Source organism: Aspergillus oryzae, chromosome 7 (genome assembly GCF_000184455.2).
Source record: "Aspergillus oryzae RIB40 DNA, chromosome 7".
Lineage (NCBI taxonomy): Eukaryota > Fungi > Ascomycota > Eurotiomycetes > Eurotiales > Aspergillaceae > Aspergillus > Aspergillus oryzae.
In genome coordinates, this window is record NC_036441.1 from 301776 (window position 1) to 324180 (window position 22405).

The following is a 22405-nucleotide window of genomic DNA, read 5'->3' on the forward strand; positions in this document are numbered from 1 at the left end:
CATCATAACCCGATTGCCTGTCTATATTTATTGCTCCTTTTAGAGCGTACTTGAATAACCCATAACGTTTCAGACACTACCCGTTGGCGAGAAGATTATTTATGGTACCCGGGTAGGATATCTGGCCTCCTAGGTATAGAATCACAGTTAACCCTTCTACGTCGTGGGTTGTTCTGGCCAATGAAGTTACTTTATTTAGTCTCAGGCTTTGCACCGTTTTTAGCTCCACGAGTCTTGGCCAAATCATTTCCTAATTAGGCAATGCAGTGACAATCATCCAGAGTGGTGATACTACCTAACCAACGAATAATATACAAGATGAGGGAAATTATAGGTCGAGCAGGACCCTGTCTCAGCTCTAGCGCTCTACATTACTTCGTTGCCTGAATCGGCTCCACTTCTTCGGTGTTCCCCTTCCACCAGCGCCAAATAGCCTTACACCAAAACCAGGTCTCCATGGTCCCAAAACAACATAGGATTCCAATGACAAATGCTTTCGTTCCTTTGCTCATTCCCAGCGCATCAAAGTTGAAAGCCGGGTACTGAGGTGGTTCCTGCGAGTCCGGTTTGGATGAGCTTGTCTGCTTGTTCGCGAGTGGGAAACTTGTCGAGAAGGATCTGAGAGGGACTGAAGATTCTCGATATGTAAAGGGACGTGATATGCTTCGAGTGAGGAAAATACCATTTCGACGAGTTGCATATAGTGGCAGAAGAGCTCGTGTAGAGATTGATGACATAATTGTTATTTGAGTAGGATGAGGTGAAGTGAAGGCGTATTTTCTGGTTTTCAATGTTGCTTAGGGTATTTGTGAGACTTGATGTATGGTGAGTTGCATAATTATGGAATTTATATGAAGGGAATAGTCAGATGACGCGGAGGTCCATCGCCGGACAGTTCGTATTCCTCGACGATCACCGTAAGCAAAGTAAAATGTGCTAAACCTGCATATAAATACAAGCTAACCCCCAGGTGAGTCCAAAGTATCGTAAAGCACCTTCCAGCATATTCAGAAACATGTTCGTTGGGTATCACCGTTTAATATCGGCAACAGAGGGTTTCCTGTCATCGGCGTCAAAGAGAAACGCATCCACACTTCCTGCATCCAACTCAAACCACGTTATACCTACTGAACCTCGAAACAAGTCGTCGACATTAGTAGACCCCGCACAACTAGATCAAACCCTGACCCTCTCTGACGGCCGCACCCTCGGTTTTGCCGAATACGGCTCCCCACACGGAAAACCACTTCTTTACTTCCACGGCTTACCCGCTTGTCGTTATGAGATCGACTTCCACGAGCTGGGTCTCCGGCATGGCGCCCGGATCTTCGCCCTTGACCGACCTGGAATGGGGCTGTCAGCGTTTCAACCAAACCGACAACTCCTTGACTGGCCGGCCGACGTCAAAGATTTCACGGGCAAACTAGGTCTAGTCGAGTATCGGGTTCTTGGTGGCTCCGGTGGAGGTCCGTACTCACTTGTGTGTGCAAAGGCCTTACCTAAGGAGAGCCTGAAGGGTGTAGGGGTACTCGCTGGATTTGCGCCCCTTGAGGCCGGTACGCAGGGAATGTCTCTTCGTTCACGGATCCTGTGGAACCTGGGAAGATGGTTCTCAGGTCTTGGGCGACTGTACACTGATTGGACAATTGTACCTGCTGCTCATCATCCAGACCCGAAGGTCCTGGAGGAGTTACTCGCGAAAACGGTGAAGAATAATTTCAACGAAACGGACTCGTCGGTCTTTGAGGATGAGAAGATCCTCAAGCATGCAGCTAAGATTGTGCGGGAGAGTTTTCGACAGGGGTCTCAGGGATATGTCCAAGAGTGTAAGATTCTTACAAGGCCATGGGGCTTTGACCTACGAGAAATTGACTTCCCTGGAGTTCGGTTGTGGTACGGTGATAACGACCGGCACACTCCGATTCAAATGGCTCGATGGATGGCGGATAGGATCGAGGGATCGGTCTTGACGGAGTGGAAGGGCTACAGTCACTTTACTTTTACTGATGATCATACTGAGGAAGTTGTGAGAGGCATGCTAGAATCATAAACTTAATGTGGAGTAGGATATTTGATGTATAGTATAGTGGTCATTCATAGAATCTCTACTCTTTCTTATCGCGGACTGATGACTGCATATCATGTTTTGGATAAATATATACCATAAAAAATGCACCTAGTGAGGCACTCTAGTACTACTGCATGTTGTTCAAGAGGTATTCCCATAATATGTATTGAATCAGTAAGGTGACATGTTTCGATGCCATTGTACTATACTACCTAAATAGGAAGGTGGAATGTGGGACTCGTGATCGCTGACTAAGGCCAGCGCTGGGCAACCAATTATGTACATACCACGGCATAGCTGAGTCAGGCAAGGGTTATGCACGATTGAGTCATCGGGGCAGGTTCTGGAGTCTGGACCGAGGTTAAGTCAAACATTGACTAACCCTGCAGGTGACCCCCATGAGCCGCCCGATCAAGCAAAGTCATCTGCCTGGGGTTCCCTGCAATCAGATGGAGCATCACCTGCGGGCGCTGATAAGCATCAATAGTTCCAGTGACGCAAGCTATGTTCAGGAGGCTGGTTTTTATGGGCATACCTGCGAAGTAAAAAATGTTGAAGAAAATCTATCAATTTAGAGTGTATTTTTCCAAGTATTTTACATATTTGATTAGATTTTATTTTCCGTCGCCCTTCACGTCATAATCCATCCAAGTCGGCGTCTCTGTTTGTTAACCTGGATTTCCGTAGTGCTGACGTGATGGCCAATCACAATGCCGGGTGGCTGGCTGTGCCTGAGGCAGTGGATCAGATTGACGGCGAATCCCAATGCGGCGATCGCCATCCAACTACTCATCGTCTCCCGTTATTCAGGACGAAGGAAACAACCATGGTTCCAAAGTGGCGTCAGGGGGCGTTCGGCGAGCAGGAATAAGATTCCCCCTCGCAGTCACGATAAGGGAGGCCGATCGTCATAGGATGGCCGTTTATCATCTCCTCCCGGAGCATGACTGCCGGAGTCAGCATCGCCTCGCTCGGTCCTCGTGCTGCGGAGTCAATATGATATGATATGAATGCTATCTCCTCTTTCTCCGCTTCTTCTCCTTCTTCGTCTTCTCCTTAATCTCGTCCAGGAAGAAAGGTCGATCAACGACTTGCGATCGCTCCACATTCCCCAGCGTCTATTGTGTCTATTTTTGGGTTGAATGAGCAACATTGCCGGGCCATTCGGGGACTATCGATTGTTCCATGACTCCGTGGAAGCCCAGACATTGGTGACTCAACCCCAAGGCCTTCTCCTCTCGCAGGGTCCCTGTTCTCCATCCAACTCCGGTCCCCGGGGCTTCCCTCTCACTCTTAATAATCCCTTCCACCTCGTTCCTGCCTTTTCTGCTAAGTGGCGGCAACAACCTTCACCATTCAATTTGACAGCTTGATCTGCCGACCTTAATATCAACCTCACCCCATCGGTTCACTCACGTCTCTTCCTCCGTATCGTCGTTATCAGTCATCTACACCTCGTTGAACTACACAGTCATCATGTCTGACTCCAACGACCTTCGTCATAACGGTACCGCGGCCAAGAGGGTCTATAACCACAAGTCCAAATGGGCCTACGGTGGCCGAGCGGCGCTCCCGCATCGCGATGTCTCTCTCTCTGACCCAGTGACTCGTCCAGCGGCACCTCAGACTCACTCCCTGAAGTACGTTGTCATACAGTCTCATCCAACTATTCATCAAAACTGACTTCTCGAAAGGTATTCCCGTCTTTTGCAGCTTGACCGAAAGGCCAAGTCCAACCAGCTAGCGACCACCGCCAAGTCCACCCTGCGACGTGACATTCGGGAGGCCCTGGACAGCGGCCCATCCGACTCCTCCGCCGCGGAAGACGTTGAGGAACCCTCAGCCGCAAAGGATATTCTAGGACACCTTCAGGAGGAGGATCTGTTAGAACCATACCAAGTGTCGGGACAGACAATCCTCTCTGATGCGATAAGCAAGGCTGTAGAGAAATTTGAGACACGAGAAACCGAGAAGCTGGTCGAGGAATACGAAATCATTACTCGGGAGAGTGAGATCGCTACGGGCTATCTCGCCGATGATGATTTCGAGCTAGTCGACCATGATCACGCAAGGCTGTGAATATTCTGATGCTGTATATTTTTCTCGGTTTATCTTGCGATATGTCCTAATGCCACAAGCGTCGGTTATGGAGTTGATTAGAATTTGCCCCTTCTCTTTGGCGGCTGTTTCATTATGTTTTCGTTTGTCTACATGAGACTTTTGTTTTTGTACCTTTGATACCGGTGATGATGGGCTACGACCTGGATTTTATTATTAGATTGTTCATACTCATATCCTCAGTTTGATGTTCTATTCCTGTGAATACGTGATGATTATGAACAAATCAATATTTGGTTTTACATCCTACAATGCTACGTTATGGAGTAGGGTATAAGCGCAAAATAAAAGAAAGACAGTGTAAAGACTCCCAAACTCATCTCCTTGAGTTGGAAAAGGCGGCTGGATTCACCAATGAATATACTTGTCAAAGACACATCATAGTGTAGTATAGTACGAGGGCGTCATATTTAGTCTGTGGCCTATGTGAGACTACTTCGTATTATACTTCGTGAGCAATATATATTACGTTCTGCCCCTGCATATTGCCAGTCACCGCCATTTTTTATTGCCATCTCCCAAATTATTGCTAATTTTCTGTCCAACACCAAATTTATGCCGGTAAAAATGGAAAGAAAATAACATATCGTAAAATAAAATGAAATGAGTCCAGATAGGTGAATAATGGAGGATGAGGGGGAACCCGTTGCCAGGGTAAGCGTACTAGGGCTGCCAGATTTGTTTACCATCACCGATCGGGAATGGTCAAGAATTCGCCGATCGAACGAATGTCAATCAGTTACTCCAAATCTTTCTCTACCTTTCTGTCATCCCCCCTCACGCGCGCGTTGTGTTTAGGACATTTTCCCTTCCATCATTCAAGATGGACAAACGATCAGCAGAAAGTCCGATGGACTTCGAATGGCAGACAAGGGCGCCAGGCGATGTGACTTCACCCTTCTATCAGCTCAGCATGCAGCATGACAACCAGAAGAAACGTGCGGCCTCCATGCACTCCGCCCATCATAATCATTGCTAATTTAATTTTACTCCGCACAGGACCCCATCGCGTCTTCGAATCCCCCGGAAAGAAACAGATGCCGGCCTTGCGCGAACCCAATTCACAGCCTTTCCTCTTCTCCCAGCCGCGATCGCAGGACCCTCCTGGCACCCCGAAATCCCTCTTTGGCCAGTCCGCATTCATGACGCCGCGCAAGTTTGATGTCGATTTCTCGTCCGGCGCAGAAAATATGTCGTCCCCTGAGAACGCGGACAATGAGGATACGCCAGAGCCGCCCATGAAGTCGGGCCATCGAAATTCATTATTCAACATGTACGGACGTTTCGCACCGAGCCCCGGACGGGGCGAGATTCCTCGTCTGAACCATTATTCCAATGCGTTGGCTCGCCGGGTGCAGAAGAGAAGGCGGAGGGACAAGGCATTAGATATGCAGTTTCGCAGGGAGAGTGATGATGAGAGTGATGACGAGCATGTGTCAGGCAACAAGCAGAACCAGAAACAGGGGCACGTTCAGGGGGAGGCTCAGCCGGCATCGCGTATGAATTCTTTCTCGGATTTTTTCGCTTTGCTCGAGGCGCACCCCAACGTTCCGAGTATCCTGTCTTGGTGGGCTCAGTTGATCGTCAACTTGTCTTTATTCTCGCTCGCTGTGTATGTGGTGTTTGGTTTTGTGTCGGCTATTCGGGCAGAATTCGAGCAGGCGGCGGAAGAGGTGTCCGATACGATATTAGCAGAAATGGCGACCTGTGCAAAGAGCTACGTGGATAACAAATGCGGTGGCGGAGACCGACTTCCAGCCCTGGAGACAGTATGTGAAAACTGGGAACGCTGCATGAACCGGGACCCCGCGAAGGTTGGTCGGGCAAAGGTGTCGGCACATACCATGGCGATTATCATCAACAGCTTCATCGACCCGATTAGCTGGAAAGCGATTGTATGTCCTCTTTTCCTAAACCCCGCATAGACAAGCTGCCACGGCTAATGCTCTCCAGATGTTCTTCCTCGCCACCATATCGACAGTCACCGTTGTCAGCAATTGGTCTTTCCGCTCGTTCAGAAACCGTTATAATCAACACGAGTATACTCATCCCTCCGCCCCTAGCTTTCCTCGGCAACCATCCGGACAGCACCACCCTTCGTTAGGCCCCTCCCAGCCGTCTTACCAGCACTCCGTTGGGTTTAACTACCAAAGCCATGCGCCGAGTCTTGATCATAAGAAAGAAACACCCTTGATGCTTGAAGACTCACCTACTCGGGACTTCGTGAATGAGCGGAGCCGCACTCGAGAAAGCCGCATGCGCACCCCAAGTCCCACCAAGAGAGATAGGAAGTTGTTATAATTTGTGGGGTGACAAACGTGTGTGTATAAAATTGCATTAGCGGAAGGATTCCGGCGTTTATTGTTTATTTCAAACTGGGTTTTGGACAAAAGATTGTGTTCGGTCTTTGATAGGTTCTCGTCCACTGGCGTTGCACGATGGAGCACATAACGTCAGTTTCTCTACTTGTATATATAGACATTTTTGGCAACGATGTGCATTACTATTTCTACGAGCAGCTGGTCTCGACCATATGAAGATCTAAATGATGACACAGTACTCATGTATCCATGGAAATGATTATTACTTGACTGACACGAATAGGCATCGCAATATGTCCGTACGCTACAAACCCTGATCGTGTGCCATATATATTCACCGATCAGCCATGGAAATGAACCTCAAAGTGGTGATTGTTTACTTTTAAGAGACATAATATACATGAATCCACCCGAAGAGACACATCCATGCCGATACACCAGCAAACCAGGCCTCTCACAAGACTCACGTTCGTCCAAAAATACCCTGAGGGGTCATAGCCTTGGTCGCTAAAGCAAAGAACCCACCAGTAAAACACATGACACCACTGAATATGCTTGCCTCCGAGTACCCTCCATAGTGTTTGACGAGTGCCCCATTCACTGGGGGTCCGATCAAAGTTGCGAAAGAGCTCAAGGCTATGCCCATTCCCATGTAAGTTCCCATGTCCCGGGGGTCCTTAGGACAGAGGGTAAAGGCCGCTGAAGCTCCTGAGATGATGGTACCCGAAGTAAAGCCAATGACAGCCGAATACACGATCAAGCCTGCGTTGGTGGTAGCCAAATTGAAACAGAATATCACGATTGCCGTGGTTATACCACCGACCATGAACGCATTCAGTCGTCCAAATTTGTCTGCTAATATGCCTGGGATGACACGGCCAAATGTGGATGCCGCGTTCAGAATCGCCAGCAAATATCCAGAAAGGGTTGCACTCATGCTTCTGGATACTGCATATGAAGGGATGTAGAACAGGGGAAAGAACATGCCAATGAACATGAAGAACAATGAGACTATCAGAAGGGCGAATTTTGCCTCCTTCAATGCTGATGGAATCCAGAAGGGGGATGTACTTGGCGGCAGACGGCGATTGACGGTGAGGCACGCGAATGCCATGATGGGCATTATGAGGAAACCGATGATTCGCACCGACCATCCGAATCCCAAAGAAGAGCCGTTCAGCATTTTGGACAATGCAATGGGAATCGCAATGCCGCCAACAGACGAACCAGCCGCAGCAATGCCTAGAGCGGCTGCTCGCCTTTTGTCAAACCATTGCGATACTGCTGGAAATGCTGGGAACTGAAGGAAGCCCGTGACTACGCCCATCAATACACCTTGCACGAGCATGATTTGCCAGTACGTCTTGCAAAGACTAAGCATCATCATGGCGAAAACATAGGCTACTGCAGCTGGCCGGATAATCTAGTCCTTATGTCAGTTCGTGGCAGAGGTCGAGGCAGAAGAAATGACATACCCATGCGCCGTAACGATCGAATAATGGGCCTGAGCATGCACCCGTTGCAAATTGAAGGAATGCTGCTAGCGATCCTATCCAGGCAATATTGTCTGGCGTTTGTCCGCGAAGTTGATGGGACAAGTAGTATTCCTCGAAAGTACCGAACGAATTCGCGAAGCCGAGACAACAGAAGAAGAGTGAAGCGCCCCCTGCGGCGACGAGCCACGCTCTACCACCATCTGGTGCTTCTTCATATTTCGATGAGACCACAGACACTTTCTCCTGGTCGACCTCGCTTCTGGGTGAAATCATAGTATGTTCGGGTGATCTTGTCATGTTGCAAAGAAGAGCCCCGGATTAGTTATGGTTCGCACAGCAGAATGTATATGTGAATTTGGGGTCATTCTTGGCCTTGAGATATGACTAGCCTTAATATATAGCATAATGAATGAACAAATAATGATCCCTATACTATTCAAATTGCTATTGAATGGTGTGTATACTAATCGGGGATAAGCCCGGAGCCGGTCATCGGAGTCGGTAAATGGCAGGCGGAGCGGACCAAAAGGGCAAAGGCTGACCTCCAAAAACCAGTCGTGTCCTCAGCTCCTTTTATTTTGTTATCTTCCGGCAAAACGGAATGAAAAATAGTTCGGAGATACGCTGTAAACAGCGTGACACTTTCTTAGTTTGGACCGAGTTCAAAACGGTCGTAAGGGCTAACCATGACTGACCCCGAACGGCGGCGCAGACGACCGGCTGTGTAGGTCACGGAACCCTTACATATCCGCGTCCTTCATTCGCACTGACCGCAGAGATACAGCTCGTGCTCTCTTTGCAGGAGACGAAAGATCCGATGCGATCGGAAGTCTCCCTGTAACAACTGTGTGCGCTCAAAAAATGAGGCGTGCATCTATGAAACTCATCCCTCTGACCATCCGCGGCCCCGTGTTAACCATGGCCAAACAATTAGCCTGGAATCCCGAGAGGGTCCCTCTCCAACAGCTCCTAGCGCATCTTCCTACGTAAGCAGGCCATCAACCGAGACTAACCATGCATATGAGTCCATAGTTGGCGGCTCGACAGATGCCACAACGCCTAGGAGTCAAGCGTCTGTTGCGGACGTCGAGGCGCTGAAGAGTAGAATCAAAAACCTCGAAGAGCAGCTCTCTAAAGCAAATCAGGGGCCTGTCCAGTCCTCTAATTCGACTTATGCTCCTCACCTAAGGGTCATGAATTCGCCTCTATGCGAGGTTGATAGCCACTTATTCGGGGAAACTCAAGTCATCACTCGTAGTGTTGTGCATAAGTCCCGCATGTTTGGCCAGAGTCATTGGATCAATGGTGTGATTGGGCTAGTAAGTACTTACAGGCTTGCTCCTTTTTAGGAAACAGATATGCTGATATCTCATTAGTGCCGTGATGTCTTCGAGATGCTCGAGCCTCACGTACGTGACGAAACATCGGATATTTTATCTGGTATGCAGAGGTGTAAAACCCTTGCGAGGGTTATCAAGTCGCGGCGGACACCTTTATGGCCGTCACCTTTAGCATCTGCTCTGCCCTCAAAGGATGTAGCGGATGAGCTTGTTGACTGCTACCTGAGGACATCCGAAACTGTCTACCGTGTACTCCATATTCCATCCTTTCAAAAGGACTACGAGGCACTCTGGATGTCAGATACAGCACCCGATATGGCATTCATGGTTCAGGTCAAGTTAGTGCTTACTATCGGAGCTACCGTGTACGATGAAAATTTCTCCCTACGTGCGTCGGCCATTCAATGGGTCTATGAGGCGCAGACGTGGTTTTCAGAGCCTGTCTGCAAGTCCAGGCGGAGCCTTCAATTTCTGCAGATCAATATCCTACTATTGATTGCTCGCGAACTGGTAAATGTGGGCGGTGACACCATCTGGACTGCAGCTGGGGCACTTCTGAGAACTGCGGTGTATTGGGGGCTTCACAGAGATCCAGCCTACTTATCAAATAGGACAATCTTCGTTGGCGAGATGCGCCGGAGGTTATGGAATACTATACTCGAAATGGCCCTGCATTCGAGTATGGCCTGTGGTGCGCCTGTGGGCATATCTCTGGACGATTTTGACACCGCGCCTCCCGATAATTATGATGACGACCAGCTTGTGGCCGATGCCCCGGTGCCAAAGCCAGAAGACACACAGACTCAGGTATCCGTCGCGATAGCTCTCCGTAAAACACTCCCTATTCGCCTGGCAATTGTGAAATTTTTGAATGAGCTTGGCTCTAAAAGTACATATGAAGAAACATTGCGACTGGATGCAGAGTTTAGAGTGGGATACAGAGATTTGTGTCGGGCCCTTCAGAGATATAATGCGGGCACCGGGTTGAAATCTCAATTTACAACTCACATGGTGGATTGTCTTATGCTGCGCTACCTTGTAACTCTCCATATTCCGTTCTATGCCATGGCACCGCATGAAACGGCCTATGCATACTCTCGGAAGACAGTGGTTGAGACGTCCCTGAGAATATGGTGTGCATTGAACCCATCGTCATCTATCATGGCGGCTCACACTCGTCACGATACAGCTTCAACAGGTCGAAATGATTTTGACAGGCTTGCTATCTGTGGCACGGGCTATCTACGTGTGTTTGGCATGCAGGCTAGCCTTGCCATTGCAGCAGAATTAAGCACTCAGTTGCAAGAAGAAGAGAGACTCGGCCCGGTATTCTTACGAGCAGATCTACTTTCGATGGTACAGGAATCCAAAGAGTGGCTCTTTCGTGCTATCGAAGCTGGTGAGACAAATATCAAGGGTTACTTACTTATTGAGTTAATTGAGGCAAGGATAGCAGGCCTTAGACAAGGCCTTGCGCGCGACCAACTTGTGATGTTGTTGCTCAAAGCCGCTGCCGACGCAGAGGCAAGATGCTTACGCATCCTTGAAAAAATGGCGGCTCAGGGCCAGACCGAAGGCTTTTCGAATGGGCTTGGTCAAATGGGTCTGGAGATAACTCCCGACTCGATGGATGATTGGGACCTCATGGTATGTGAAGACTCCATCTATCCATCTTCTCCATAACTAATTATTGTTTAGATGACAGATGTTCTCCTGAATCAGAGCACTGCGGAGCCAATGAATTGGGTGTACAATGAGATCCCGCTAGTGCCTTTGCTTCCCAGTTAAGAGATTCGATCAAGTCTGGTTATTCGAGCTCCTGACTCAATCTAACTCAAAGAGGCGGAGTCCCATGATGAATACACGAACTTTCTGTGATTTCGCAGAGGAACTCCTAGCACCGTACCAACGGGAAAAGTCGTGTCATGTCCTTCTCGCCAATGCGTGATTTGATGACCATTTGAGGTGTCAATGCGAGACAGGACTTTCATTGAGGCACGCGGATATCGTGTTTCGGCTTTTCTGTCACTTGTCCCTGTCCAAAACTTTGTCTCAACCCCTCCGACGGAGCTCCGTTCTTGGGGGCGATCACTTTATCCGAACAACTGTGTGGAGATTCTACTTGGCAAAAGAGCTGCCCAGGAGGCAATGCGCACGGTGCATTCAATAAATACACGATACGAAGTATAGCGGTGACCATTTGAGCCCAAGGCCAACACGGGTAGTGCTATCAGAGCCAGCCTGGCCGCTTCGAAGGCCCCTTTCTAGCAGTTTTTACCAGGAAAGTCTCTTGAGAGATAAACTACCCGAAAAATGTACATTATGACAATCCCTTCTAACATGCGTCTACATTTATGCTTATATGGGCAAATGGACTGTAATCCTTAATGCCTATTATCTTGATACTTTAATTACGATAATGTCTATTTCTGCAAACTTTCGAAATCCCCGCCCTGAATCAGGTAAAAGCGCAGCATTCGCCCTCAGCTTATTACAAATTCAAGGGCCACCAGCTCAGCGTTCAAGCAAATGGCGATAAGACCCCTGTTACGTTGCGTCCCTGCCAAGGTGACTAACGCCAGCGTCTATGTGGTGTTGAGGCTCGTCCCGTCCAACCAACAGCCGCGGTTTGAGTCGCAAGCCGCTTTCGATGTAACCTAAGAACTATATGAAGATTAACATTCTACTCAGAGCAAATCAGTCACCGTTACCAAGACCCCAGCTTATCTGTGCATGAGTGAAGAATGATTAATAATATTTGTTTGCAGTTTCTACAATCGCGCAATGCCCACCATCATGGTTCTCTATCTACTGCGATAAATGGAAAAATTGGATAGGCTTGGCGAAGGTGAGGGGAATCCAATGTCCTTGGCGGTGATTTGGTCGTGCGATCCTCTGGTAATCGGGACATATAAGAGTGCGGTGATGGAGAGAGGAGCAGGAATTAGCAGACCAGAATTACCATTTCACCTCTCTCCTGAGCAACGGACATCATGAAACCATCATTTGTCTCCCTTTTGTCCCTGGCTTGCCTCGGGGCAGCCTCCCGCGAGGGCGCTCCGATTATGAGCCATTTAATGTCTATTAAAACAGAACATCGTGAGCGAGCTCGCGCCCAGGGCTTATTCAAGCCAAACAGCTACATTGACCTCGCAAAGACGCCTTGCGTGGATGGCAAAGCAGGAGAATATTCCTGTGAGAACGTTGATCTTCTTGGCTTCCTGAGTCATCAGGCCATGGGCAGTACGACCCGGGAGGGGAATGATATCTGGGGTATGTTAACCATACTATGCATCTGTTCCGTGGACATAAGATTTAACATGAACAGGATGGACATCAGCCGATGGCCGTGAATTCGGCATCGTTGGCCAAACGGACGGAACGGCCTTTGTAGAAGTTCTGGACGATGGCAGTCTGCAGTATGTCGGCCGTCTACCGACGCAGACAACGGCAACTATTTGGAGAGATATGAAGGTGATTGGGGATCATGCCTATATTGGATCAGAGTCACCGGGACATGGTCTTCAGATCTTTGACTTGAAGAAGGTATATTATCGTAACAATATTGTGCTCAATACTTGAGTACGCCCAAGGCTAACGGAGTCCAGCTTCTCGAGACGGACAGCAATAACCCGACCAATTTCTCGACCACGGAAGACCTAACGGCTTGGTACAGCGGTTTTGGTAGCTCACACAACATCGTTGCGCATGAAGAGACTAACATGATCTTCGCTGTCGGCACAGCCAGGAACCTATCCTGCGCTGGCGGCCTGTGGATGATCGATGTGTCTGATCCCGCGAACCCGACGTCGCCTGGATGTGTCAGTGAAGACGGTTATGTGCACGATGGTAGGTCTCTATGGTTCAATGGGTCAGCTCACAGTCCAATACTAACGCAAACCAGCACAATGTGTGATCTACACCGGCCCCGACAAGGAATACACAAACCGTGAGATCTGCTTCAACTACAACGAAGACACCCTCACCATCGTCGACATAACAGACAGGGCCTCGCCAATCCAGATCTCCAAAACCCCCTATGTTGGAGCAAGCTACACGCACCAAGGCTGGATAGCAGTCTCCGACATGTCCTACCTCCTCCTGGACGACGAATTGGACGAACAAGACGGGACAGGCGAAGCCGCTAACGGACACACAACAACGTACATTTTCGACATTAAGGACCTAGCGAATCCGAAACATACAGGGACGTACCAGTCTCCCGTGCGATCAATCGACCATAACCAGTATGTTATCGATGGGTTGACATACCAAGCTAACTACGGGAGCGGATTGCGCATCGTCGATGTTAGCTCTGTTAAGGATGATCCGACAGGCAAGGGGTTCAAACAGGTGGGTTTCTTTGACTGCCACCCAGAAGATGATGCCCAGGGCGGGGAAGTTGAGTTTGTGGGTGCTTGGAGTGTCTATCCATATTTCCGGAGCGGGAATATTTTGTTGAACAGTATCGAGAGGGGTGTCTATTCGTTGAAGTACACCGGAAAGGCTTGATCGTATGCGAATTTATATATATGAAACAAATGAGAAAGGAAATGAAAGCCTCTGACATCATGTATCGGGAGATCCTCATCTTCTAGAAGGATGTGGTGAAACAGCAGCGTCCTACACCTTTGACTCCGTGTCAGACAAAGAAAGAGAAGCCAAAGTTCTATCGTAGATCTCAGATATCAAGTGATATGGCTCAGGCACCTTGGAAATGAAGGACTAAATCGAACCAGAAAATCCTCTAGGTTAATTATCGGATCTACGCCATTCTCGGGTCCAAAAATAGATGTTCAATACCGATATGCCCCGGGATCTACATTCCACCAGAAAATCAACCCTGAGGATGGAACTAAAGGGGGTTGCCTCGGTAGAGATTTTGTTATTAATTTGTAAGATGTAGCAGTTCTCAAAATGTATGCTGTCCTTGTCGACAGGGGACTCATACGCAACATAGCCTCTATCAGATGGAATAAAGTTGTATCAGTTTCTCAGGGTCCTGTACCCCTAACCGCCACAAGCATCGATGTAGGAACGACTACGTCTAAATGCAAGGGACTGTCGTAGAATAAAGCCTCGTGGCTAAGCTTTATTGCGTGATTTATGAGACACTATTAGCGCTATACCGGAGAGTGATATCACGACCACTCTATACTGTAGAAAACATGGGATGAATTGTTTTCTTTCGGCTTCTGCGTCTGCTTGATATGTCGGTGTTTGGGATAGACAATCCTCAATCCCAGTCTAAAGCCACTCGGATTGTCAGAGGACCTTGGATTGACAAGGACCAATATTGCAGGATCAGATCTCGGCAGACGCACACGGTACACAGTGACTAAAGAGGAAGAGCAGATCACAGAGTACCGAGGATGTCATGTCGCGAAAACCCCTACGATTGGATACACAGACACATCTTGTCCCCGACCCCCATCCCAAACAACCTTCCCACAGCACAGATCACAACCTAAAGACGAAACAAACCAGGGACACCAGGACATATCAGATGAATCAACCCAAGTTTCCGATAAACACTCAGCGAAAATACCTCTGAACCCCAAGCCAACCCCAGGAAACCAAAAGAAAACTCGTATCCAACAAATCCCGAATACACCCCAACCCCAACAACCTTGGCACTTATTTTCTCCGACAACATGCCGACGATTCCTGGCACTTCGTATCCGACCTGCCACCCATGGAAACTACAGGGCTTCGCATGATAATCATTTCTCCAAATGTGAAACTGGATGAACTTTAACCTCCAAAAGAAAACAGCTTGTTTGAGTCTAGCACCAGCCCGGTTTGCTCTTGGGGGTGAATCCTCGGGTTTAGGGCCCCACTAGGGCTCGGTTCCGTGGTCCTTAGTGGCACTGGATCCGACGCAGGAACGGGAGTATCATGGTTATTTCAGGCACGGATATGAGACAGATAATTCTTTTCCTTTCACAATCGAGATCACAGTTACTATGCATTTATTGTATTGTACCTGGTTCATAGAATACGCTGTCTACTGGACCTGCATAGAGGCGGGATACGAAGAGGGACCAGCGCAATAAACTTCAACCGTTCTTCAACCCTCAATAATGGGAACAAGTGGAGTCATCCCAACCCAACTAAGAGCGGATAGAAATCCCGATTCGGTCACTGGGTCTTTTTTGAAGGATTTTTATGCCAAGCGCAAAATGCCGATTGGATGTCAGATGGTGAAAATGAGGAGTTCACCCGAGATCTTAGAGACGAGGTATTCTCTAGCGGCTGAACTGTCCCCGCTGCAGTGCCGTTAGGTCGTTAGAAACCCTAGCTGGTGTTCACTTTGAAACGGGGCCGGGGCGCCAGGCTGCAGGGTAAATCTGAAATTAGTAAAAAAAGAAAAGAAAAAGTAGAATGTTTAAAGGCTCCCAATAAGATAGACTCAAGTTTAGGTTTATGCTATCGAAGACACAGGGTAAATATCGGGAGATTATGAGTGCAATGTTCCCAGTTAGGTAATGGTAAAGAAGTATAAAAGGGGGCATGGATCCTGGAGATTATAGTTAATTTCATCACATTCCTCCAGCAAGCCCTCTATTCAAACACTCCTCAGATACCTCCGTGTGCCATATCACATCTCTATCCCATAGCTGCACAAGATGGTGATGCTCCGCTCCCTCCTCGTCTCTGCCCTGGCTGCTCTGGCAGCAGGCAGCCCCATCGCTGAGCCAGCGGACCAGTCACTGGAAGCCAGACAGCTCGGGTCTTCCAATGACCTCACCAACGGTGCATGCAAGGATGTGACCCTCATTTTCGCTCGAGGCTCCACCGAAATGGGCAACATGGTTTGTCAATAAGAAGCTCTATCGTATGCATACGGCTAACATCAACAGGGCACTGTCATCGGACCCCCTCTCTGCTCGTCGCTGAAGAGCAAGCTCGGTGCCGACAAGGTCGCTTGCCAAGGTGTGGGTGGCTTGTACACAGGAGGATTGATGCAAAATGCTCTCCCTCAGAACACCGACCCCGGCGCTATCTCCACCGCGAAGTCGCTCTTTGAACAAGCCAGCACCAAGTGCCCTAACACCCAGATCGTGGCCGGTGGATACAGGTATGCTCTCCTCCCTCTCGCTATCTCAAAGATTAGACTCCACCATATGCTAACGAACGTACACAAACAGTCAAGGTAGTGCCGTCATCGACAACGCCGTCCAACAACTCTCCGCCGAAGTCAAGGACAAGGTCAAGGGTGTTGTTTTCTTCGGCTTCACTCGTAACCTCCAGGACAAGGGTCAGATCCCCAACTACCCCAAGGACAATGTTAAGGTCTTTTGTGCGATGGGAGATCTTGTCTGCGATGGCACGCTTATTGTCACCGCCGCCCATTTGACATATACCATTAATGCGCCGGAGGCTGCCTCTTTCCTTGCGTCGAAGGTTCAGTCAGCTTAGAATGCGAGTGTGGGCTACGGATACGTTGGATATGAGATATGGATGGGTAGATAGACTGTGCTGGTCATTGTCTTTCTTGTGTACTGCGTACATGTATGTGATATGGTATTAATGGAGGTACTCTTGTAAAGTAACGTTGGCTCAACTTCCAGGTACTAACAATAACCTGTTGGCTATGGGGCTCCATTTTCTGATATGCAGTATAGAATCCTCTGTTAGGGTTGTTAACGGGTAGTCCACGTGGGAAACTGTACCCGCCCCGAACCCATGCCAGTGTTATAGGACTGGGTTGTGACCCACATAGTACACGGACATCCTTGCAGTACAATAGTATTACACATGCTACCGTACACTATTTCATATCCATGTCGCTCCCACTGATCCCAAACAAAGAAAAGGCGTTGGCGGGGGGCACTCAGGGGCACTCAGGGGCGTAAACAAAACGCGAGCATTCGGCTCAGCCTCGCGTCCCCAAAGGCAGCACACCAACGATCCTCTTGCTTCATCCTCATTCCATTCCTGGTAGACTTGACCAGCATAACCGACTGCCACTGCCTCCTTCGATGATCGTTGGACTACCTCACCATGCCGAACCGCGACTGTGGAGACCAGCAAGCGTCTGTTCAGGAAGGTCAAGACTCTACACTCGCCAACCCTCCCTTGAACACAGTCAGCTCAGCGCTGGCAGATGGAGACCAAAAGGAGGAAGATGGCGATCCGTTTAAGCATCTGCCTGAGCACGAGAGGGTCATCCTGAAAAGACAGGTGGATCTGCCCGCCACCAAGGTCAATTACATGACGCTGTATCGTTATGCAACACGAAATGACAAGATCATCCTGGCTATCGCCTCGCTCGCAGCAATTATCGGCGGTGCACTCATGACTCTGATGACCGTCCTATTCGGAGGTCTTGCAGGCACTTTTCGCAGCTTCCTACTGGGCGACCTATCTGACAACCAATTCACCAGCGAGCTTGCCAGATTCTCTCTGTACTTCCTCTACCTCGCTATTGGTGAGTTTGTGATGGTGTACCTGGCCACGGTCGGCTTCGTGTACGCTGGTGAACACATAACAGCAACGGTCAGAGAGCAATTCTTAGCCGCCATTCTGAGGCAGAACATTGCTTTTTTCGACGAGCTCGGCGCGGGTGAGATCACCACACGCATCACAGCAGACACCAACCTTTTCCAGGAAGGTATCTCAGAGAAAGTGGGATTGACCTTGACAGCTATCGCTACCTTTGTGGCCGCGTTCGTGATTGGGTTCGTCAGATACTGGAAGCTCACGCTGATACTGTGTTCCACTGTCGTTGCTATTGTTGTTACATTGGGCGCCGTGGGCTCGTTCGTCGCCAAGCTCAGCAAGAAATATCTCGGTCATTTTGCTGAAGGAGGAACGGTTGCGGAAGAGGTCATCGGCTCGATCCGAAATGCGGCTGCGTTCAATACCCAAGAGAAGCTGGCTCGACGATACGATGGGTATCTCGTCGAAGCAGAGAAGTCCGAGTTCAAGCTCAAATCCACCACCAGCTCAATGATTGGTTTTCTCTTTCTGTAAGTACAGCGAGTGGCACAACATCTCGCCGTCCAAATGGCGGTCTCTCGAATTACCTCAAACAGCCCAGTGTTCTGACCTTGCCTTTTTTCAGGTACATCTACCTCAACTACGGACTGTCTTTCTGGATGGGCTCCCGCTTCCTGGTGGATGGATCAGTCGGATTAGATCAAATCCTCACTATTCAAATGGCTATCATGATGGGGGCTTTCGCCCTCGGAAATATTACACCGAATATCCAGGCCATCACCTCAGCGGTTGCCGCAGCTAACAAGATATACGCAACCATTGACCGTGTTTCTCCTCTCGATCCTTTATCGACCGAGGGGGAGAAGCTGGAGGACCTACAAGGAAACGTGGAACTCAAGAATATCAGACACATATACCCTTCCCGCCCCGAAGTGGTTGTGATGGATAATGTGAATTTACTGATTCCCGCGGGCAAGTCTACTGCGCTGGTTGGGGCTTCGGGCTCTGGAAAAAGCACTATCATCGGGCTGGTTGAGCGTTTCTACGATCCTGTCGATGGAAGCGTACACGTCGACGGTCATGATATCAAAGACCTGAACCTACGCTGGTTGCGACAACAAATTTCTCTGGTCAGCCAAGAGCCTACCTTATTCGCTACTACGATATTTGGCAATATCAAGCACGGCTTGATCGGAACGGCGCACGAGCATGAGTCCGAAAAAGCAATTCGTGAGCTGGTCGAACGTGCTGCTCGAATGGCAAACGTAAGTAACACAAATGCCATGATGCCCTGACCCAAACATACCCTCTCTGCTCGTACCATATACGATACGATGTTCTGACTTTGTTGCTTTCCAGGCCCACGACTTCATCACCTCCCTTCCCGAGGGCTACGAAACCGACATTGGCGAACGAGGGTTCCTTCTATCAGGAGGTCAGAAGCAACGCATTGCCATTGCTAGGGCCATGGTTAGCGATCCGAAGATCCTGCTACTTGATGAAGCAACATCCGCACTCGACACGAAGAGCGAGGGAGTTGTGCAAGCCGCACTCGACAAAGCTGCCCAGGGACGAACCACCGTGATTATTGCTCACCGACTGTCTACCATCAAGAATGCGGACAATATTGTGGTTATGTCCCATGGACGTATTGTCGAACAGGGCACCCACGATGACCTTCTCCAGAAGAAAGGCGCTTACTACAACTTGGCCGAGGCTCAGCGAATCGCAACGAAGCAAGGGTCTGCAGACCAAGATGAAGATCCCATACTGCGTGAAACCAATTACGATTTACGGCGATCCGAATCCAGTGAGAATCGCTACAGCTTAGTCAAAGAGGATCAAGGAGAAAACCTTGATGACCTTCAAGGGGACAAGACACGATCAGACAGGACCGCATCGAGAACTGCACTTGCGAATAAGGAACAAGAGGACATTGCCGACAACTATACCTTGTTCACGCTAATACGGTTTGTCGCTAAGTTGAACAAAAAAGAATGGAAATATATGGTCTTTGGACTGTTACTCTCACCCCTTTTCGGTGGAGGTAATCCAACACAAGCTGTCTTCTTTGCCAAGTGCATTACAGCCCTTTCGCTTCCTCTTTCAGAGCGCTCCGAGATACGACGACAAGCCAACTTCTGGTCGCTGATGTATTTGATGCTCGCCTTTGTACAGCTGCTCACTCTCATCTCTCAGGGTATTGCGTTCTCATACTGCGCAGAGCGGCTTATTCATCGGGTCCGCGACCGAGCATTTCGATACATCCTCCGGCAAGACATTGCCTTTTTCGACGAACGTTCCTCGGGTGCTCTTACTTCTTTCCTGTCCACCGAGACCTCCCACCTGGCTGGGCTGTCTGGGATTACTCTTATGACGATTTTGTCGCTGCTCACCACCTTAGTTGCCTCCTGCGCCATTGGTCTGGCCGTAGGGTGGAAGCTTAGTCTGGTGTGCATGTCCACCATCCCCCTCCTTCTGGCTTGTGGGTACTTCCGTTTGGCCATGCTAGTTCGACTCGAGAAGGAGAAGAAGAAGGCTTACGAGCATTCAGCCAGCTATGCCTGCGAGGCCACTTCAGCCATTCGAACTGTGGCTTCCTTGACTCGGGAGGGCGACGTTTGCGATCACTACCACGAACAGCTCCTCTCGCAAGGCCGCAGCCTGGTGTGGTCGGTTCTCAAGTCTTCTATTCTCTATGCGGCATCTCAGTCGCTTCAATTTCTTTGCATGGCTCTAGGCTTTTATTACGGAGGTACCTTGTTCGGCAGACACGAATATTCCATGTGGGTAGATGACAATTCCCCGAAGAGACGCTATATGAGTTCTAACCCTTACATTCAGATTCCAATTCTTCCTGTGCTTCAGCGTAGTCATTTTCGGGGCGCAGTCTGCAGGGACCGCTTTCAGCTATGCACCGGATATTGCCAAAGCCAGGCACGCCGCTGCTAGTCTCAAGGCTCTCTTCGACCGCACGCCGGAAATCGATAGCTGGAGCCATGATGGTGAGATGGTCCAGAGTATAGAAGGCCATGTGGAGTTCAGAGACGTGCACTTCAGGTACCCGACGCGACCAAATCAGCTTGTTCTGCGAGGTCTCAATCTTCACGTCAAGCCCGGTCAGTACGTTGCGTTCGTCGGAGCTAGTGGATGTGGCAAGTCCACTGCAATTGCCCTCCTGGAGAGATTCTACGATCCAGTCAGCGGCGCTGTCTATGTCGACGGCAAGGAAATCTCGTCATATAATATCAACAAATACCGCTCCCATCTCGCACTTGTCAGCCAAGAGCCAACGCTCTACCAAGGTACCATCCGCGAGAATATCCTGCTGGGCACGGACCGAGAGGATGTTCCGGAAGACGAAATGGTGCTATGCTGCAAGAACGCAAACATCTACGATTTCATCATCAGTCTGCCAAACGGTTTCGATACCCTCGTCGGTAGCAAGGGCAGCATGCTATCTGGTGGCCAGAAGCAACGTCTTGCTATAGCTAGAGCATTGCTCCGCAATCCCAGAATCCTTTTGCTGGATGAGGCTACTTCCGCTCTCGATTCAGAGTCTGAAAAACTCGTGCAAGCTGCTCTGGATACCGCAGCTAAAGGCCGCACGACGATCGCCGTGGCGCATCGTCTCAGTACGGTGCAAAAGGCAGACATGATCTATGTCTTCAACCAAGGCCGCATCATCGAGTGTGGAACTCATTCTGAGCTGATGCAGAAGCAGTCGGCATACTTTGAGCTTGTTGGCTTGCAGAACCTGGGCGAAATGTGAAACTTCTACTTGAGGATCCCGAATTTTTGGCGGGTAGATAGACTGTGATGGTTGTTGCCTCTCTTGTGTACTGCGTACATGTATGTGATATAGCCTTAATGGAAGTACTTTCGTAAAAGTAACGTTTGTTTGAACTTCAAGGTGCCAATAACCCTGTTGACTATGGGGTTCTACTTTCTGACACAGTCACCTCAGTGCTCAAACACCACTATATAAACCTCTACAAGGAAAATACCTGCACATACGACCATAGGGTGTGGAGAACAGGGCTTCCCGTCCGCTCAGCCGTACTTAAGCCACACGCCGGGAGGTTAGTAGTTGGGTGGGTGACCACCAGCGAATCCCTCCTGTTGTATGTTTTCTATTTATTTTATATTTTGTGCTTTTTCACCCTTGCTGCCTCTTCCTGTTGATTCCCGGAAAGTTCAGTTTGTTATGCCTTCTCTATGGAATTAGTATAATGCACGGGGCACTCTGCAGACAATTACTTGGAAACGCGCAAGGTATACATAGACCAGCATAGTAGAAGTCTTCCAATTTATAGTCAGTTTGTGACATCCCGGGGTAGGCTATGCTGTGTCCCTACCTGTACCGTGAATTTAATCCTTATGGGTAATATAACATCCTGTACAATTGCCATTGAGCGCAGGGGATGCTTTTCACGGACACAAGCAAAGTATTGAGTAAAAGCTGTCCTCATCCCAGCATAGTATTTGAAGTTACTGGGGCCCTGGGCGCCGAGTGTAGGCACATATCCCATGTCGTAGGGTATAAAACATGGTCTGTTGTTGCTTATTTTTCAGTACCTCGGCATTGTTATAATGTTACTTACACACTCTGCTCCC

General features: G+C 49.1%; 8 protein-coding genes across 8 annotated transcripts; 7 read left to right on the forward strand and 1 right to left on the reverse strand.

The window, feature by feature from the left end:
* Positions 1 to 1015: 1015 nt before the first annotated feature.
* AO090011000107 (alpha/beta fold hydrolase) lies at positions 1016 to 2100 on the forward strand (the record flags this gene model as incomplete). The annotated part of the gene is made up of 2 exons (XM_023232787.1): positions 1016 to 2026; positions 2083 to 2100. The coding sequence occupies 2 exons, from the start codon at positions 1016 to 1018 to the stop codon at positions 2098 to 2100; spliced, it is 1029 nt and encodes a 342-aa protein (XP_023093361.1).
* A 1444-nt stretch (positions 2101 to 3544) lies between these two features.
* AO090011000108 (uncharacterized protein) lies at positions 3545 to 4147 on the forward strand (the record flags this gene model as incomplete). The annotated part of the gene is made up of 2 exons (XM_001825742.3): positions 3545 to 3708; positions 3763 to 4147. 2 exons carry the CDS (start codon positions 3545 to 3547, stop codon positions 4145 to 4147), a joined length of 549 nt encoding a protein of 182 aa, XP_001825794.1.
* Positions 4148 to 5009: 862 nt separating this feature from the next.
* On the forward strand, positions 5010 to 6487 carry AO090011000109 (putative nuclear envelope protein Brr6; the record flags this gene model as incomplete). The annotated part of the gene is made up of 3 exons (XM_001825743.3): positions 5010 to 5124; positions 5186 to 6081; positions 6140 to 6487. The coding sequence occupies 3 exons, from the start codon at positions 5010 to 5012 to the stop codon at positions 6485 to 6487; spliced, it is 1359 nt and encodes a 452-aa protein (XP_001825795.1).
* Positions 6488 to 6970: 483 nt separating this feature from the next.
* AO090011000110 (uncharacterized protein) lies at positions 6971 to 8300 on the reverse strand (the record flags this gene model as incomplete). Its single annotated transcript, XM_001825744.1, has 2 exons — positions 6971 to 7930; positions 7983 to 8300. The coding sequence occupies 2 exons, from the start codon at positions 8298 to 8300 to the stop codon at positions 6971 to 6973; spliced, it is 1278 nt and encodes a 425-aa protein (XP_001825796.1).
* A 1097-nt stretch (positions 8301 to 9397) lies between these two features.
* On the forward strand, positions 9398 to 11131 carry AO090011000111 (fungal specific transcription factor domain-containing protein; the record flags this gene model as incomplete). Its single annotated transcript, XM_023232789.1, has 2 exons — positions 9398 to 10990; positions 11042 to 11131. 2 exons carry the CDS (start codon positions 9398 to 9400, stop codon positions 11129 to 11131), a joined length of 1683 nt encoding a protein of 560 aa, XP_023093362.1.
* Positions 11132 to 12336: 1205 nt separating this feature from the next.
* On the forward strand, positions 12337 to 13855 carry AO090011000112 (uncharacterized protein; the record flags this gene model as incomplete). The annotated part of the gene is made up of 4 exons (XM_001825746.3): positions 12337 to 12616; positions 12672 to 12889; positions 12952 to 13192; positions 13248 to 13855. The coding sequence occupies 4 exons, from the start codon at positions 12337 to 12339 to the stop codon at positions 13853 to 13855; spliced, it is 1347 nt and encodes a 448-aa protein (XP_001825798.1).
* Positions 13856 to 15972: 2117 nt separating this feature from the next.
* Positions 15973 to 16765, forward strand: AO090011000113 (cutinase family protein; the record flags this gene model as incomplete). Its single annotated transcript, XM_001825747.1, has 3 exons — positions 15973 to 16158; positions 16207 to 16424; positions 16495 to 16765. The coding sequence occupies 3 exons, from the start codon at positions 15973 to 15975 to the stop codon at positions 16763 to 16765; spliced, it is 675 nt and encodes a 224-aa protein (XP_001825799.1).
* A 585-nt stretch (positions 16766 to 17350) lies between these two features.
* On the forward strand, positions 17351 to 21560 carry AO090011000114 (uncharacterized protein; the record flags this gene model as incomplete). Its single annotated transcript, XM_001825748.1, has 4 exons — positions 17351 to 18318; positions 18414 to 19053; positions 19148 to 20574; positions 20633 to 21560. 4 exons carry the CDS (start codon positions 17351 to 17353, stop codon positions 21558 to 21560), a joined length of 3963 nt encoding a protein of 1320 aa, XP_001825800.1.
* Between the last annotated feature and the right edge of the window lie 845 nt (positions 21561 to 22405).